Genomic DNA, 19903 nt, shown 5'->3' with positions numbered 1-19903 from the left:
AAGGTGTCTGCACAGCAAAAGAAACCATCAACAAAATGGAAAGGGAGCCCACAGCAAGGGAGGACATATTTGGTACGGATCCATGTGATAAAGGTTTAATATCCAAAATGTATAAGAAACCCATACAACTTAACCAGAGGAAGACAAATTATCTGATTAAAAAATAAGCAAAGGACCTAAATACACATTTCTCCAAAGGGAACTTACCGATGGCCAAGAGACATATGAAAGGTCAACCAACAAACTCGTATGCATATGTGCATCACCCAGGGACACAGACAGTAGGATGGTGAAGATCTGGGCACCTGGGGCCGGGCTAGAAGGTGTCAATGGGGGATGAAGGGAACATGTGTAATACCTGCAACAGTAAAGGTATAATTTAAAGAAAAAGAATTAGGACTTGGACCCTCAGACTCCCACTGAACATGGTCACCCATCTTTGCCTTTACCACCCTGTCCTTTGTTCCTGTACATCTGGGTTAACACTCATTGACATCAGCATGACCACCATCAGGAGAGCACTTCTTGGCCATATGTCTGTCCACATTGGAGACTTTCCTATGAGGCCCTTTGCCCGTTTTTCAATTGTATTGTTGTCTTCCTTTTGTTAAGTTGTATGAGTCCCAATACATTTTGGAGATTAACCCCTTGTCAGACGTACCCCTGCTGTTGCAAATGGTAAGAGTTCCTTCTTTTTCACGGCTGCATAGCATTCATGGGGTAGATGTACAACAGTTTTTTTTATCCAATCATCTGCTGTCAGGCACTTAGTCTGTTTCCAAAGCTTAGCTGTTCTAAATTGCACTTTTATGAGCATAGGGGTGGATGCATTCTCTCTGATGAGTTTTTGGGTTTCTTCGGATGTATTCCTAGAAGTGGGATCACTGGGTCAAATAGGAGTTCCATTTTCAATTATTTGAGGAAACTCTATACTGTTTTCCATAATGGCTCCACCAGTCTGCATTGCTAAAGGACCAAATTAACTGATGAATTAAAATAGACCCAGAGACATAGAAGCATGAAAAGACCATAGAACCTCAGAAGGAAGCCAGGGGAGGGTGGGTGGAAGGAGATCAACCAATGAATGTGTCTGTACATATGCCTAACCCGTGGACACAGACAATGGGGTGGTTGGGGCCTGGAGAGGGAATGGGAGCGAGAGGGGAGAGGACAATGGGGAGAAGGGGGTCTTATACAATACCATCAACAATAAAGATTTGAAGAGACAGAGAGAGAGAGAGAGAGAGAGAGAGAGAGAGAGAGAGAGAGGAGAGAGGGAGAGAGAGAGAGAGAGAGAGAGAGAGAGAGAGAGAGAGAGAGAGAGAGGAGAGAGGGAGAGAGAGAGAGAGAGAGAGAGAGAGAGAGAACCTCCTGTTCACTATCCTGGCACCCAGTCCCCGCCTTGCTCTCTCTAACCTTAATGTCACTCCTCACCTTCCCTCCTTAACTTCAAATGCACAAATGGAGCTGCAAACGGTTATTCTCTGGAGCATTTGAGGTCTTGCTCCCCCACAGTTGTCATCAGTTTGGCTCCAATAAAATTTTATAAAATATTCTCTACATGTTAGGACATTTCTTATACCAAAATATTGTCTTTTCCTCATTTACAACATACGTTCATACACGTGTTTTCTCTGTGTGGAGTGGAAAGTTCACACAATTTTTAATAATTGTGAGTTAGTTCTAAAGAGTTCGCACCCTTTGGTATGGGCACTGATGCGCCAACCAGTGAGCCCCACCAGCCAGGGTCCATGTGTAAACGATGGAAATTCTCCCAATTTGAGGGGCTAGGAAACAGGGCTTTTGCACACGCATGGAAGGAAGTTGAGTGTAATCTGTGGTTTCAGGAGGCAGCTGTGTGCTTGTGACAGGGACCACACTTTAGAGACTGAGGCTGCGGCCATAGTCTCCAGCCCAGCCTCTCCTGCCTCCTCACCTGTAGAGGTTTGAGTTATTATAGGGGCAGGAATAGAATGTGGGGGAACCAGCTAGAACTGTATGACATAGTCATCCTGCTCTGTTCCCCGTGATTGTTTATTCAGATTGGAGAAGGCGCCTTCTAGCCTGGCTGGCAGCCACACTGGGACCTGGGAGCTCACCTGGAAGTGCAGCCCCTCCTCCCCATTTGGAGCTGCCAATCATCCTGGAGATGAACAACTTTCCTGAAGGAACCAGCGCGCCAGCCCTTGAAGGTCCCAGCCCTCTGCTCCCTGTCACCTGCCCCTTTGGCAGAGCCTTTGGCTACTTCCCATGTAATCTTCTATCCTTTCACTCAATATAAGCAGCTGGTTTATGGGGCTGCAGAGCAGGTTTGTGTGGGTGACCAGCTGCTCCCCCATATTGCCCGCAGTATTGGAATGAATGCCCATATATCATTCACTCCTGTCTCTGCTCATTTGGCTCAAGTAGTGACAGGTAGCACAGACGATACACTGTCCGATTACATATTTGTGTGTAAGATGTGCTTGGGGACAACAACAAAGAGAACCTATCAGTTTCAAAATAAAAGCATCATTCAATGCAAATTCTTATTCCCAAACCCCAGAAAGGCAACATGGCCCACGGCGGGTGAAGGAGAGTAAGAGGAAGCCCCATCCACATGCCTCTGGGGGAGCACCCCTGGGTCCTCATCAAAACCCCGAGGAAGGAGGACTCTCAATCCTGGAAGCTGCCCCAAAAGGAATGGGGTCAGGGTGACGGGTCTCAGGAAAGGTGGGAGGAAGGGTGGTTAGGACTGGACCCCTTAAGGCCAGAATCCTTGAGTCCTTTCCCATCTGGGGTCGCCCCTAGGATGACATGGTCAGGCCTGCAGCCCAGGGTTCCAGCTGCACTTTATATGCAGACGCCATGCAAATGGGGCTCTCCTCCTGCTCATAAAAGGGGGCCCTTGCCCGGCATGTTGGGGAGACACCCAGAACCCAAGCGCCTGAGACAGGACCCCAGCGGCTCCACCATGGACTTGGTGCCAAGCTGCGTTTTCCTCCTGATCATTTCTCAAGGTCGTTCTCAGGAGTGGGGAGCGCTGAGACCTGTGCCTGTGCCTGTTGTTGCTTCCATGTGATACTCAGTCCACCTTGTGTCTCTGTGTTTGCAGGTGTCCAGTGTGAGGTGCAGCTGGTGGAGTCTGGGGGAGGCCTGGCGCAGCCTGGGGCGTCTCTGAGACTCTCCTGTACACCCTCTGGATTCACCTTCAGTAGCTACGGGATGAGCTGGGTCCGCCAGGCTCCAGGGAAGGGGCTGGAGTGGGTCTCGCCCATTAGAAGTGGTGGTAGCACATACTACGCAGACTCTGTGAAGGGCCGCTTCACCATCTCCAGGGACAATGCCAAGAACTCGCTGTATCTGCAAATGAGCAGTCTGAGAGCCGAGGACACGGCTGTGTATTACTGTGTGAGACACAGTGAGGGGAAGTCAGTGTGAGCCCAGACACTAACCTCCCTGAGGAGACAGCAGGGCTGGGCTGCAGGGGGGGCTCAGGACACCAGGGGGCGCTCAGGACCCACAGCACAGAGAGCAGCCCCAGGAACAGGGGCAGAGTGAGGTGGGGACAGAAGGGCCTTCCTGTTGGGCACAGGGATTTCCTCTCAAGCTCTCAGCTGCCTCAGGGATGGCCCTTCCTTCTCATGTTCTCCCTGCAGACAACAGTGAAGAAGGGACATTGTGTTTGCAGGTGACATGTGGGCAGTGACGTGGACTCTCCTTCACCAAGTCTGTATTTTCTATTTCTCTTTCGTCACAAGGAGACCATTCTTAATGCTCTGGTCATCCTGGGTTTCAGAAACTTTCCCACCAAGAGAGACCCAGTGCAGCCCAGGCCCCTGTGTGCTGACCTCAGGTCCCTGTCCCTATGTTTCCCTCTGACAGGCCCCCTTGTGTTTACCGTTCCCTCTGACAGACCCACCTGGGCCACCGCAACGAGGATCATTCCCCAGGACCTCCCACCACAGCTCTCCGTCCTCCCTACCACTCGCTTCCCTCCTGGTCCTCCTTCACTCAGGTGGATGAGCAAACCCACGCCAATGTCTGGCTTCAATGATCACAAAACCTTTGGTCTGATTTGCTTTGTTTCCTCAGAAGGGGACCCTTGTGGCTACGGGTATGTCCCAGCAGAAGGCTCAGGGTCACCCCCACGTCGGCATTCTTAGCTCCATCATTCCTACCCTAACCATCTGGAAGGCCTGTCATATAAGGACACCCCAGGCCCCAGCAATGAGAACCTAGATATTCCTAAGGTCAGGGTCCAGCCATCACATTCCCCTGAGAGTCAGGGCCTCCGGGGCCCCTCAGGAACCTGGGACAGGTTTCCTTCCTGGGAGCTGGGAGTTGGGTGTGTGAGATTGTGAGTGTGCATGTGTGTGAGCACATGGTAATCTGTTTGGAATTCAGCCATGACACCTGTCTCTCTAGGACACATGACACAGTCGTTTGGACCTCATCTGGAACCTGGAACTTGGCTTAATCTTCAAGCCAAAGCTTTCTTTCCTGAAGGACTCCAGAGATTATGCGTGGCTATTTCAGGAAAGAGAGAGGCAACTGGAACTGGATGGACAATGAGGAAATCACAACACAATGAAGGGACGATCCTGGAGGTGTGTCTGCTCAGACGTGGTGAATTCCCGTCCACGGTAATTCCCCTCCAGGCTCAGGGTAGGTTTTCCCGTGTTGTACGTGGTCCATCCAGTGAATGGGCTTCAGGTTCTGGGGTTGCCTGTCAGTACGGACAGGGTGAGGGCACTGCCAAGAGCCACATGCAGACCCGAGTAGGCATGGAGAGGGAGGTCATAGTGCCTCTGAAATGAGCTGCTGATGAAGCAGGAAAGCCCAACATGCCCTCCTGCTCCCTGGTTAGAACTCAGTTACATGTCCACATGGACAGAGACCCTGATGGTGAAAACAAGGAGGAGCCACCAAGGCTGACCAGGTTTCTGTGACATTAGGTCCATCAGCTCCAGTAATGGGCCGTTATCTGGGTGATTTATTCATTCTGTAATAATGGACAGAGAAAAACAATACTCTTCATATAAAAATGATTTTTCTATATCTGCTCCTTCATATCATTGTTTTACATCAAGACTTTTTATAATTAAACTAGAGGCCCGGTGCATGAAATTCGTGCAAAGGGGTGGGGGCGCATGTGTCCCTCAGCCCAGCCTGCACCCTCTCTGATCTGGGACCCCTCGGGGGACATCCCTCTCACGATCCGGGACCTCTGGATCTTAACCACTTGCCTGTCTGCCAGCCTGATGCCCCTAACTGCTCTCCCCTGCTGGCCTGATTATCCCTTAACTTCCCTCCCTTGCCGCTCTGATTGCCCCCTAACTGCTCTCCTCTGCTGGCCTGATAGCCCACTAACTGCCCTCACCTATATCTATATATCTATTGTCAATATCTATACCTATAATTATATCATCTATATCTACAGTATATCTATATCTATTTCTACATCTATATATCATCTATTTCTAAATCTGTATCTAAATCTATATCTATATCTATATCATCTATATCATCTGTATCTATATCTACTACAGGCTAGGTGCAGGAAACTCGTGTATAAGGGGGTCCCCTCAGGCCAGCCTGAACCCTCTCATATCCGGGACCCTGCAGGGATGTCTCACTGCTGTTTTAACTGCCCCCCGCCCCTGCCGGTCTAGTCACCCCTAACTGCCACCCCTTCCAGCCTGACCACCCCTAAACGCCTCTACCTGCTGACCTGATCCCCCTTAACTGCCCCCTTGCCAGACTGCTCGCCCATAACTGACCCCCTTTTTCCAGCCTGGTCACTCCTCACTGCCCTCCCTTCTGGCCTGGTTGCACCCAACTGACCCCTTGCCGGCCTGATCACTCATAACTGCCTCCACCCCATGAACTCTTCACCACTCACTGCCCCCCTGCCGGCCTGGTCACCCCACTCAGTCTGCCGTTTGGTCATTGAGTGAGGGCATCCTGAACAATTTGCATATTGTTATTACTAGTACAGATATCTATATATGTATATATCTATGTCTATATCTATATATCTATATCTATATCTATATCTATATCTATATCTATATCTATATCTATATCTATATCTATCTATATCTTTATCTATCTATCTATGTATATGGGAGCAGAGGCACATTGATTTTATCCCTAAGGAGTCACTGACTGTGCCCACATCCTACTTCCTGACCCCCTCCTGCAGCACAGCCCCTGGTGAGGAAGGAGAGGTCCCTGGGCACGGTGACCAGGACTCCACGGAGGGCCTGGTTCTCTCAGAAACAGTCAGAACCTCCTCCAGGAGAAGCCTCAGACACCCGGACATCCCTCACTTCTTGCCCTTTGTATGTGCAGACACCTCCCATATACAAATGCCCACACGGCCACCAGACACACAGACACAGTTGGCGACCACTTAAATGCAGGGCCTCCTCACCCTGGGGATACTTTCTGGGGGACAAGGACCTCACCTGCAAGACATGACTCCCATGTGGCTCTTCCTCTTCCTGCTGTCAGCTCCCAGATGTGAGTGACTCAGGGCTTAGACGTGAGGAGATGGAGACCCTGCATCTGAGCCCAGGACTCACTGTGTTCTCTCTGTCCCAGGTGTCCTGTCCCAGGTACAGCTGCAGGAGTCGGGCCCAGGACTGGTGACGCCCTCGCAGACCCTCTTGTTAAGGGTCCTCAGAAAACACTTGGCTTAATTCACCTCAGCTAGGATTCAGTGAGACTGCAAAGCCATGCCCTGAAGGCAGGACCAGTCAAAGACTGGATGCCACTCAGTCTGGCTCTCCCACCCAGTGTTAAGGGGATGGATCTCATGATGTCAAAGGCCCACCCAGAAGTGATGTAACTTCCTGTAATTCGAGTATATAATAAACAGCTTTCTGAGCTGGTGCTCTCTCTGTGCCTTTCCCTCCAGAGGGCAGGCTCTCTCGCCTGTCCCTCAAGTCAGAGGGCAGACACCACCCAGCCCAAGCTTTTAATCTATTTTATGTCTGTCTTTCATTATTCTTTAATCCCTAAAGCGTGTCCTAGCTTGCTTTAATGGGTTCAAGGCTCCCCCTCATGCAGGACAAGGAGAGGAGACCACAGCCCCAAGCACACACGCCATACCCCCTCCCTCACCTGCGCTGTCTCTGGTTACTCCATCACCAATGGTTATTGGAGCTGGATCTGCCAGCCCCAGGGAAGGGGCTGGAGTGGATGGGGTACATATGTTATGAGATTAGCACTTCCTACAGCCCCTCCCTCAAGAGCCGAACCTCCATCTCCAGAGACACGTCCAAGAACCAGTTCTCCCTGCAGCTGAGCCCTGTGACCACAGAGGACATGGCCGTGTATTACTGTGCAAGACACAGTGAGGGGAAGTCAGTCTGAGCCCAGACACTAACCTCCCTGAGGAGACAGCAGGGCTGGGCTGCAGGGAGCATTCATGAGCAGCAGGGCACAATCTGGACCAGCACAGGGCCCTGACCAGGAGCAAGTGGAGAGTTGTGCAAAGATACCATTTCCTGCTCTGTCTTAAATTAGTTTTTCTCCCAGGCTCAGCCTCAGAGCTCACAGAAAGCCCTTTCCCGTGTCAAGTTTTAGGGATTGTATTTGTGAACAAAAAGGGGGCTCTGTTCTAAATCTGACAAAACTCAGTGACTGACAGGACCCTCACAGGAGGCTCTGATCACACATCCTACCTGGGCAGTCCTGGGGGTGGGCGCGCCCAGGCCTCTGACTTCTTTACTAAAAGGCTCATCTTTGCCTTAAGCACCCAGTCCATGCTTCCTGTGCATCTGGGTTAACACACCTTTGACATCAGCATGACCACCCTCAGGAGAGCACCTCCTGTTCACTGTCCTGGCACCCAGTCCCCACCTTGCTCTCTCCCACCTCCATGTCACGCCTCACCTTCCCTCCTTAACTGTAAATGCACAAACACAGCTGCAAACGGTTATTCTCTGGAGCATTGGAGGTCTTGCTCCCCCACAGTTGTCATCCATTTGGCCCCAATAAAATCTTATATAACATTCTCTACATGTTTGGACATGTCTTACAGCAACATGTTGTCTTTTCTTCATTGACAACCTACTTTCATACATGTTTCTTCCCCGTGTGGAGAGGGAAGTGCACACAATTATTAAAAACCTGCTACCTGGACGGAAAGAATTCACAGGTGTTGGAGATGACAAGTTTGCTGTTAGTTGTCATGGCCGTAAGTGTCCCATCGTTTTCCAGCCAAGAAGGTGTGACTGGAGGTTGAGCATCGACCTATGAACCAGTAGCTCACAGTTCGATTCCTTGGTCAGGGCACATGCCTGGGTTGCAGTCTCCATCCCCAGAGAAGCGAGGGCAGGAGGCAGCCAATCCATGATTCTCATCATGGATGATCCCATTACTCTGCTTGCCTCCTCTCTGAAGTCAAGGAAAGTGTATAGAAAAGGAGAAGGAAAGGAAGTATCCTTCCCCAGCTTTTCTGTCTCCCCCTGTGACACTCTGGCAGGTTCCCCTGCTGGTTGAATTGGCATAAAATCCACAGCATAAATGTACCACCACTTTGAAGTGTTGACATGAGAACCTCTAAGCCTGTGCAGAGTATTTTTCAGAGTTGATTTACCCAATCTTGATAACCAGAACAGCAAGCCCACCTTTTTCTGTTCCTGGGATTGAGGGTCACCAAAAGCATGGAGCATTTATTACAAGCAGATTCAGGCTTCCTGCACGGGGAGGGGGCCACTAATGGGCTGCCACTGAAGCCTGTGGTCTCGGGTGTTTATGTGCCACCAGCCTGCTCTGTGTCTACCCGTGTGCCCACCTGATTGGCCCCTCATTGTTCTTGCCCACAAGGGACCTGCACAGCCCTGTTCCCTTGTGTGCGTTCACCTTATTGTCGCGGGCCCTCCCTCGTTTCCCAGGCCTCCCGCTCAGAGTCCAGAAACATTCTGTTATGTCTGCCTGGGTGGTCCCTGTGGTTGGGCTGCTCAGACTGCCCCGCCTACCCTCCATCTGCCTTTGTTTCCCATGGGCCCTGCCCTGTCTGCCTGCCCATCCAGCTAACTCCTGTCAAAGCTGCCCCTTCTGGATGTGTGTCTGGGGTCCTCCAGGAACAGGAAGCTCATCTTCCTAAAACACAGGGTCTCCTTAAAAACACCTGAGTCACTGCTCAGCCTGAGCCCCTCCTCCCACCTCTGCTGGCCTGGGATGGGCGCTGGGCCCCGTCTGTTTTCTCTGTTGTTGGTAGATTTCTGGGAGGTTGCTCTTCTCCCTTCTCGTTTTCTGTTTGTTCAAAAGGAGTCACTGAGCAGAAGGGGCTGAAGCAAAATGGTGGCGTAGGCAGCTCCAAACTCTTGTTCCTCTACAAAAACATCAAAAAACAAACCGACACTATCAGAACTGGCATCTGTCAGGCTCTCAAACACAGTCAGAGACCTGCAGCAACTGAGAAAACCTGAGTCAGGTACATGCTACACAGAGAGGGAAGGAGCCCCGGGGTGTGGCTCAGGGGTTGAGCATCAGGCCTGGAACCAGGAGGTCTCAGGATGGATCCTGCTCAGGGCACATGCCTGGGTTGCGGTCAGGGTCCATGAGAAACAAAGGCAGGTGGACTGTAGGCCGGGGCTGGCATGGCAGTCTGAGCAGCCTCCTCACAGAAACCAATCTGGCAGAAATAATAGAATGTTTTTAGATTTAGAGGGGGAGGCAGCCCATCCACTTCTGTCTCTCTCGATGTTTCTACCTCTCTATCACTCTCCCCTCCCCTCTCTCTAAAATCAATTTTAAAAACATATTTTAAAAGAATGAAGAGAGAAAGAAGGCTTTGTTGTGTTTGACCTGCCCATGCCCACCCCCTCCCCAGCATGATTACACTTTCCAAGAGGTGGTGGCAGCCTTCCCAGGCGAAAAAGTAATTACAGTCCCAGATTCCTGTGTCCGTCTGTCCTCACCTGGGGCTGTGGGAGAATGGACAAAGGTGGCCGCTCTCCTCTGAGAAGGGAGGTGCTCACCTGCCTCTAAGGAGGAAGTGGTGCCTCAACTATCTACCCAGGGTTTTGCTTCCAAGAGCCATCATATTCCATTTTTAATCATTTTTTGTAATTATTTAATTTTTATTATTTGTTTAATTTTTATTATTTTTCTGTTTGTTAATCTTCTCCCAAGGATATTTTTTCATTGGTTTTTAAGGTGAGAAAGAGGCGGGGGGGCATGGATGAGAGAGAAACACATGGATTGATTTTCTCCAGGACCAGCCCCGACCAGGGAAAGAGCCTGCAAGAAAGGTAAGTGCCCTTGACCAGAATCCAACCTGGGACCCTTCATTCCACAGTGCTAGGGTTCCTGTCCCAACATCAAGAATGGTTCAGGAATCTGGAGAAGGCCGTGCGTAGATTAAAGAGCCCAGGGACAAATAATGAGTGCGGAGACCAGATATAATTTTAAAAGGCATTTGGGTGTCAGAGGAGCTTAGCTAAAGAAGCTAAGATCTAAGGTCTTAAGTCTAAGGTCTTAGATTCTCTCATCGTCCCCAGGACCTCATGGTTTTTATTAACACAACTTGTCCTGAAGAAAGGCAGAGATATACACTTCAAAGGGTATACAGAAACATTGTCAGAAGGGAGGAATTAGCCTACAGCTCTACAGGGGCTGTACAGGTGTTTGGCCAGTAGGAGGCAATAACATGTAGATAAAGATGCTTTTTAGCTGTCTGGCAGCCGCAATCAATAATCCCTTTTCAAGTTTGGGGAAATGCCTTTAGCCATTCCCAGATGCAGGTGACGACTTGTGTGACTCAACCCTGTTGAGTCCCCAAGTATCATCAACCTTTTGATGAAACTCTTGAAATTATGACATGCTGGAATTGGTCTCCAGCACCACAGGACCATGCTCTATCCACTCAGCCAAACCAGCTAGGACTCATTTTTTAAGTGATGGAAACTCCCACTTTGAGGGGCTGCAAACAGGGCTTTTGCACAGGAACAGCAGGGAAGTTGAGTGAAATGTGTGCCTTCGGGAGGCAGCTGTGTGCTTGTGAGAGTGGCAGCAGGTTTGAGACAGAGCCCACAGCCACAGTGTCCAGCCCAGGATCTCCTGCCTCCTCACATGTAGAGGTTCGAGTTTTGCGTAGGATCTGATTGACGAAAATAACAAGGAGAATCTTTCAGTCTCAAAATGAAAGCATCATCCATTGCAGTCTTCTTAATGAATCCCAGAAAGGTGACATGTCCCACGACCGGGGAAGGAGAGTGAGAGGAAGTTCCATCCATGCGCCTCTGGGTGAGGCCCTGGGTCCTCATCAAAACCCCAGGAAGGAGGACTCTCAATCCTGGAAGCTGCCCCCAAAGGAATGGGGTCAGGGTGATGGGGCTCAGGAAAGAAGGGAGGAAGCGGAGTCAGGACATGACCCCTTGAGACCAGCATCCTTGAGTCCTTTCCCATCTGGGTCGCCCCTAGGATGACAAGGTCAGGCATGCAGCCCAGGGTCCCAGCTGCACTCTTATATGCAGACTCCATGCAAATGGGGCTCTCCTCCTGCTCATAAAAGGGGGCCCTTGCCCGGCATGTTGGGGAGACACCCAGAGCCCAAGTTCCTGAGACAGGACCCCAGCGGCTCCACCATGGACTTGGTGCCAAGCTGCGTTTTCCTCCTGATCATTTCTCAAGGTCATTCTCAGGAGTGGGGAGCGCTGAGACCTGTGCCTGTGCCTGTTGGTGCTTCCATGTGATTCTCAGTCCACCTTGTGTTTCTGTGTTTGCAGGTGTCCAGTGTGAGGTGCAGCTGGTGGAGTCTGGGGGAGGCCTGGTGCAGCCTGAAACTCTCATGTGCAGCCTTTGGATTCACTTTTGATGACTACTACATGAGCTGGGTCCGCCAGGCTCCAGGGAAGGGGCTGGAGTTGGTCGCATACATTAGTAGTGCTAGCGGTACCATATACTATGCCAACTCTGTGATGGGCCGCTACACCATCTCCAGAGACAACGCCAAGAACACGCTGTACCTGCAAATGAGCAGCCTGAGAGCCGAGGACACGGCCGTGTATTATTGTGCGAGATACACAGTGAGGGGAAGTCAGTGTGAGCCCAGACACTAACCTCCCTGAAGAGACAGCAGGGGTGGGCTGCGGGGAGTGTCCAGGACACCAGGGGCCGCGCAGAGTCCCTGAACACAAGGACCATCCCAGCAGCAGGTGCAGTTGGAGGTCTGGGCTGGTTCCTGCGTGGCTTCCTCTTCATGTCACAGTTTCCCCCAGGGAACCTCTGGATCTTGATTTTGCATGTATGTCTGAGTCTCTGAGTGAGAAAAGTCTGTTGTGAAGAGAGACAACTTTTTCGTGTGGCCAAACCACAGAGACTTTCTTTGGGAAAGTCTTGTGTCCAAATAATAATTATCTAATTCTGACCCTGGTCACCTAAATCCAACCAGAGGCTCTGACTACTCAACAGGCTCTGTGGGGCCTGTGCAACTCAGCCCCACAGACTCAGGATCCCAGGCAGCAGGATGGGAGCATGTTAAACGGTGGGCACCAGAGTAATGTGACCCCAAAGCTAGGGAAGAAAAACCTTTGTGGTGAAGGTCATTGACCTGTCATGGTGCTCATAGCAACAAGAATAGGTGTCACCAGGCAGAGGCATAGGGACCCACACCAGATTGGTACAGATGTCCAGGGTGACGACAAGCACACATCAAGGTACATTAAATGTTTATTACATACATAACTAAATCTCTGAGAAGCACAGGAAGGTCCTTCAGCAAGTCAGACCTGCTTTGATGGAGCCAGGAAAGGAGACTGGTTTGGTGCTTTTATTTTGGTGAGCTGGTGGGATAGGGAAGGAATTCTGCCTTCAGCGGCTTATGTGGTTTCTACCTCCGAGTGACAAATGAAGAGGAGACAAATATTTTGGGTCAGATTCCCATGTGTGGCAGATGGAGAAGAGGCTAGGAATGAGCCAAACATTGTCAGCATTCAAATGTAAAGTAATATAATGTCTAGCCAGGTATTTTCCTTAAAAGTTTTAATATATGACCAAAAATAAGATAAAGGGTCATTACTTGATGACAACAACAATATCTACAGAAAGGAGTGCAAGAACTATTATAAGTGAGGCAGTGGTGCTGCTGATGATGAGAGTGATGATGATGATGATGATGATGATGATGGTGATGGTGGTGATAAGGATGATAATGGTTATGATGACAACGATGGACTGAGACAGGGGTCCTGGTCCAATGAAATGAAGGCTCCTCATACAGACACACCATCACCATGGCTCCTGCAAAGAGTGGTGTCCACCCTTTCCCAGCCGTGTTGAGAGATTTCATTGAAGGGGCAACAATGAATCATGCAGCTTCAGGAATCCATGTTGAGATCATATCAGTCATGACTTCAAATGTATCCAAGTCCTAATTCCATGCACCAGGGAAGGTGTCACCTTCTAGAACAGAAACACTGAGAATGTGAATGTAGAAAACAGGGGTCCCCTTCCCACCAGTTTGCAGTGACAGGTTCCTTATTGCTCTTGACACCTGCCTGCATGATCCATAACGTTTCTACTTCAATCAACTCCTGCTCATCATTATTCAGGTATTTCCTATGATGACATGAGCTGTCTCTATCTCATGCCCTGCACTTCCTTCTGGGACTTCCCTGGAGGAGGCTTTAAAACCACATGTCTAGTAACTCTCTGTCCATGAGCCTCAGGCACATTTCTGTCCTGTGACTCAAATCAAGTCCAGCTTCCTCCCCTCAACCAGTTGCACAGTCAAGTCCACATTTATGGGTAGTTTCCCAGCAGCTCTCCCCCTTGGTACCAGCACCTACTCAAGACCCCGTGGCTGCTATAGCCAATCCACATGGGCAGTGGATGCTCACAATTTCCTAGGGAATTCTTTGTAAAATCACCCAAAACAGATGCCAATAAAGAAAATACTGATGTATTGAACTTTAATAAAAGTAAAACATTTGTCCCACCAAGAATTTCATCAAGGATATTCAATGACAAGCTTAGCATGAGATTATATTTCAGAATCATGTGCCTGATGGGAGAATGTGTGTATTACACAGTAAGGATGTTGTATATTATGGGGGAGAGCCCACCACCATCTGACCACAGTGACCACCAAGGGGAAGTGCAGAGGGAGATTGGAAGGGAGGGATTCCCCTCGGGGTTGAAGTTCCATTTCCTGTGAGAAATTCTACTGTGGAATTCTTGTCACTCACCTCCCTATAAACCCCAACATCACTGATGACACTAGACTGAGAAAACAATTCAATCTCCTTCTACCATCATTTCAGCATATGAAGGATACTATGCTGTGCACATATGCAATCACTGCTTTTATTTCATGTCTTCTCTCCACGTAGAGCCATGACTATTTCTGATGTAACTATTTGGTGTCTCTGCAATAGGCCATGAGCTTGCATAAAGGAGGAGTGTGCGCAGGAAGCTCACACCTGTCAGAATGGCTGCCATCAACAAATCAACAAATGACAAGTGCTGGAGAGGATGTGGAGAAAAGGGAGCCCTCATACTCTACTGCTGTGAATACCAGCTGGTGCAGCCATGATGGAATGCAGTATGGAGTTTCCTCAGAAAATTAAAGATGGAGCTGCCAATTGAGCAAGTGATCCCACTTTTAGGAATATATGCGGAGGGACCACAAACACCAATTTGAAAAAATGTATGAACAATTATGTTCATAGCAGCACAATTTGTATTAGCTAAGATCTGGAAACAGCCCAAATGCCCATGAGTAGCTGAGTGGATTAAAAACCTGTGGTACATTTATGCCACGGAATACTATGCAGCAGTAAAAGAAAAGGATCTCTTACCCTTTGGGACAGCATGGAGGGACCTGGAGAGTATCATGTAAATGAAATAAGCCAGTCAGAGAAAGAAAAGTATCACAGGATCTCACTCATATGTGAAATGTAATTAACAAAATAAACTGATGAAGAGAATGGATACAGAAACCTGGAAGCATGGAGCGGACTGGAGAATCACAGAGGGAAGTCGTGGTCGGGTGGGAGGGTGTGTGGGAAGAGGTCAACCAACAAACTCATATGCATATGTGCATCATCAAGGGACACAGACAATAGGGTGGTGAAGACCTGCGCACCCGGACCGGGCTAGAAGGTGTCAATGGGGGATGGAGGAGACATGTGTAATACCTTCAACAATAAAGGTTTAATTTAAAGAAAAAGAATTAGGACTTGGACCCTCAGACTCCCACTGAACATGGTCCCTGTGTCACCCATCTTCTCTCAGGTGGGGTCAAGACCTCAGCTATGAAATACTCTGCTTCATGAATATGCAAAAGAGAGAAGGAAGGCAAGGTTAAATATGGGTAAGTCTGTGCCCTGAGGGCATCACCCACAGCCACACCCTCCCCTAAAGAAGTGCTCACAGCACAGACCTCAGCATGGACTGGAGCTGGAGAGCCCTCCTCCTGGTGGCCATGGTGACAGGTAAGGGACTCCTGTCCTGGGTGAAGGAGGGTCCAGGGAGAGTCAAGGGGGATTCCACTGACTCCTGTCTCCTCCCCACAGGTGTCCACTCCCAGGTGCAGCTGGTGCAGTCTGGGGCTGAGGTGAGGAAGCCTGGGGCCTCTGTGAAGGTCTCCTGCAAGGCTTCTGGATACACCTTCACCAGCTACTGGATGCACTGGGTGCGACAGGCCCCAGCACAGGGGCTTGAGTGGATGGGGATGGTTCACCCTAGCTATGGAAACACAAACTACGCACAGAAGTTCCAAGGCAGAGTTTCCATGACCAGAGACACGTCCATGAGCACAGCCTACATGGAGCTCAGCAGCCTGAGAGCCGAGGACACGGCCGTGTATTACTGTGCAAGAGACACAGTGAGGGGAAGTCAGTGTGAGCCCAGACACAAACCTCCCTGAGGAGACAGCAGGGCTGGGCTGCAGGGGGCGCTCAGGACACCAGGGGGCGCTCAGGACCCACAGCACAGAGAACAGCCCCAGGAGCAGGGACTGAGGGAGGTGGGGAGGGAAGGGCCTTCCTGTTGGGCACAGGGATTTCCTCTCAAGCTCTCAGTTGCCTCCAGGGATGGCTCCTGCTCTTTCTCTGAGGCTCTAATTTCCTGCTTTCTCACTGCAGACCTCAGAGGAAGGGATAACTCTGCTGCTGGCAGATGACATGTGGGCAGTGATGGGGACTCTCCTCACCATGTGTCTGTGTTTCCTGCTTTTCTTTCTCCACAGAGACCATCCTCAGGGCTCTCATTGGCCTGTGGTTGGAACTTTCCCTCCAAGAGAGACCCCAGCACAGCCCAGGCCCCTTTGTGCTGAGCTCACGCTCTGACCCACATGCACTCCTGTCCCCATACGGCCCTTCCTTCTGACAGGCCCACAGTAAATAAAACATGTCACATCCCACGAAGAGTTGAAGCTGGATGGACCCATCTGAATGGTGCAAAGGGCTCTTGAGGGCTGCCCCCTGGTCACCTCCCCTGTACAGGTGCCAGGACTTGCTGTTTCTGGTGCCACAGGAAATGACCTCAGCTCTCTCCCCATAAGTGCCACACCAGCGCTGTTGTGAGATGACAGCAGTGTGCGTATCCCGTGTCATACAGTTTCATAGGGATGTTTAACAAGGTTAATTGGAAATTATCTTATTTCAACAAGCAGCTGACTTGGAAAATCTCTTGGTGAACAAGACAGCTTTACAGTTTTGCAATATTTTTTACTTAAAATCATGGGCTAAAGTTTGACATTTCAAAATGACAGCGTTGGCCGAAACCGGTTTGGCTCAGTGGATAGAGCGTCAGCCTGCGGACTGAGAGGTCCCGGGTTCGATTCCGGTCAAGGGCATGTGCCTGGGTTGCGGGCACATCCCCGGTGGGGGATGTGCAGGAGGCAGCTGATCGATGTTTCTCTCTCATCGATGTTTCTAACTCTCTCTATCTCTCTCCCTTCCTCTCTGTGAAAAATCAATAAAATATCTTTAAAAAAAAAATGACAGCGTTGGATCCTCTGTAGATCAGTCCTTTGAGGACTCAGACGGGATAATAACCCAGGTAGAGGCTGCTTGTGGGGCATGTGTGAAGCTGCAACCAGCACAGCTAGGGTTCAGGATCTGGAGAAGGGGCTGACACACAAATGAAAGCACTAGGCAAGAAATATGAATTTAGGAAATTATGGGGGAGCCAGTTGGAAACTTCCCTTTAGCAGACAAGATCCCTGAAGCCCTTGACCTGTTAGCTTTATTCAACTTAGATACACATCTTTGCCCTCACTTAGGCATGGCAATCCCATAGCAGACAGACTATCTTTAAGGTCAGTAAACATTAGTAAAGATTTACTTTGAGGCTCTTAGGTCCGGATAGTGCTTTGAGCCACCACTATCTCGACAGTATAATTGGTGCATAGCTTTAGCCTTTGCTAAAGCTCAAGGTTCATCAGTCTTCCAAGCTCCTTGTTGCACTTCATGAAAGTGTTTGACAATGGAAATCTTCCAGCCAGCATGTTAATCTATCACAGCATTTTTCCAGCCTCCATGTCATAGGTGCTGGAATGACTAAACCTTCACCACACTCACATCTGCAGGACAGAGGAGACCTCCTGCACTTCCCTCCTTGCCTCTTTGGTGGGTTTCCAGGAGCTATGAGAACCCACTGTGTCTGGAAAGCTTAAAAATCCAAGAGGAAGGAACACTTCCAAACTCTTTTATTAGTCCAGCATTATCCTTATTCCAAAACCAGGTGATACTACTAAGCAAGAGAATTACAGGCCAATATCCCTGATGAACATAGACGCTAAAATCTTCAATAAAATATTAGCAAATTGGATCCAGCAATATATTTAAAAGATAATACACCATGACCAAATGGGATTCATCCCAGGGATGCAAAGCTGGTAGTATATGCACAAATCTATAAACGTGATACAGCACATAAACAAACAGAAAGACAGAAATAACATGACCATATCTATACATTCAGAAAAAGCATTCGACAAAACCCAACACCCACTTTTGATAAATATTCTCAGCAAAGTGGAAGAAGAGGGCTCTTATCTCAATACAATAAATGACATGTATGACAGACCTACAGCCAGAATCATACTCAATAAGCAAAAACAAAAACCATTTCCCCTAAGAAACCCAACAAAACAGAAAGACCTACTTTCACCTCTCTTATTCAACATAGTACTGGAAGTCCTAGCCACAGCAATCAGACAAGAATAAAAGGCATCCAAAATAGAAAGGAGGAAGTAAAACTCTTATTATTCATAGATGACATGATATTGTACACAGAAAACCTAAAAGATTCCACAAAACACACAGCTAGATTTAATAAAGGAATTCAGCAATATAGAAGGATACAAAAATAACACCCAGAAATCAATGGTACTTTTATACACCAATAATGAATTCTCAGAAAGGGAAACCAAACCAACAATCTCATTTACCATTGCATCAAAAAAATTATGATACTTAAGAATAAACTTAACCAAGCAGGTAAAAGACTTGTACTCAGACAAATACAGGATGTTGAATAAAGAGGTAGAGGAAGATATAAACAAGTGGAAAAATATACCGTGATCATGGATTGTTAGAATTAACATCATTAAAATGTCCATATTGCCGCCAAAACCGGTTTGGCTCGGTGGATAGAGTGTTGGCCTGCGGACTGAATGGTCCTAGGTTCAATTCCGGTCAAGGGCATATACCTTGGTTGCAGGCACATCCCCAGAGGGAGGTGTGCAGGAGGCAGCTGGTCGATGTTTCTCTCTCATTGATGTTTCTAACTCTCTATCCCACTCCATTCCTCTCTGTAAAAAAAAAACATAAAAATATATTTTAAAAATGGTGAGTATGTGGAGCAAAGGGAACTCTCCTGCTCTGCTTTGGGAATGCAGGCTGGTGCAGCCAATGGAACACAGTATGGAGTTTACTCAAAAAATGAAAGATGGAACTGCAATTTGAGCCAGTGATCCCACTTTTAGGGATTTATGCTAAGGGATCCCAAACACCAATCAGAAACAATGTATGCACCCCTATGTTCATAGCAGCACAATTTGCAATAGCTAAGACTGGAAACAGCCCAAATGCCCATGAGTAGTTGAGTGGATAAAAAGCTGTGGTACATTTATGCCACCAAATACTATGCAGCAGTAAAAGAGAAGGATCTCTTACCCTTTGGGAAAGCATGGAGGTGCTGGGGTGGGAGCCGGTACATCCTTGCTGTTTCAAGGGACCTGGGATATATGGCATACTGTTCTTAATATGTTTGCTCACCTTCTTGGCTTTATGTGTTTTAACCAAGGTCACTTCTCTGAGAAAGGTTGTTTCCCCAGGTAGGGATTTTTCCCCTGAAGTTAGGGAGGGAATAAAACCCCTTAACTAAGTGCCAGGCGGGTAATTAATCACTTTAACTATGAACAATCATGCTTAAGCTACATAATCTTTACTCCCTGGAATGGAGATAAGAAACGCCCTAACCTTTGGAATAGAGATTGATAGGATTGGAATCAACTGGTATAAATACAGATGTAACAAGACAAAAGGAGACAGAACTTAGAAGACAGACCCTAGACACAGAACCTAGACAAAAAACCTACACACAGAACCTAGACACAGACCCTAGTGAGAGAACCTAGACTGAACATGGCAGGAGAACCTGGATAGTACCTGACTACAGAACCTGGCGACCAAACCTGGCTGGAAAACCTAGCGAGAGGACATGGCAAAAGATCCTGGAAAGAAACTGGCAACAGAACCTAGAGACAGAACCTAGCGAGAGAACCTGGCTGAAGAACCTAGAGACAGAACCTGGCTACAGAACCTGGATAGAACATGGCAAGAGAACCTTACTAGAACCTGGTGACTGGACCTGGCTGGAGAACCTGGCCAGAACCTGGCTGGAGAACCTAGCGAGAGAACATTGCTACAGAACTTGGCTGGAGAACCTGGCA

General features: G+C 48.7%; 1 gene segment (V, D, J or C); it reads left to right on the top strand.

Annotated features, from left to right (window-relative positions):
* Nucleotides 1-16503, top strand: part of LOC132225683 (immunoglobulin heavy variable 1-46-like) — a 46438-nt gene extending 29935 nt beyond the window's left edge. Inside the window, 2 exon segments of the V gene segment in view lie at nt 15516-15816; nt 16446-16503. Of these exon segments, the coding sequence occupies nt 15516-15816; nt 16446-16503 (359 nt within the window).
* The last annotated feature ends 3400 nt before the right edge of the window (nt 16504-19903 follow it).

Source organism: Myotis daubentonii (genome assembly GCF_963259705.1).
Source record: "Myotis daubentonii chromosome 1 unlocalized genomic scaffold, mMyoDau2.1 SUPER_1_unloc_1, whole genome shotgun sequence".
NCBI lineage: Eukaryota > Metazoa > Chordata > Mammalia > Chiroptera > Vespertilionidae > Myotis > Myotis daubentonii.
The sequence above is the reverse complement of the archived record's forward strand: the minus strand, read 5'-3'. Positions and strand labels throughout refer to the sequence as shown.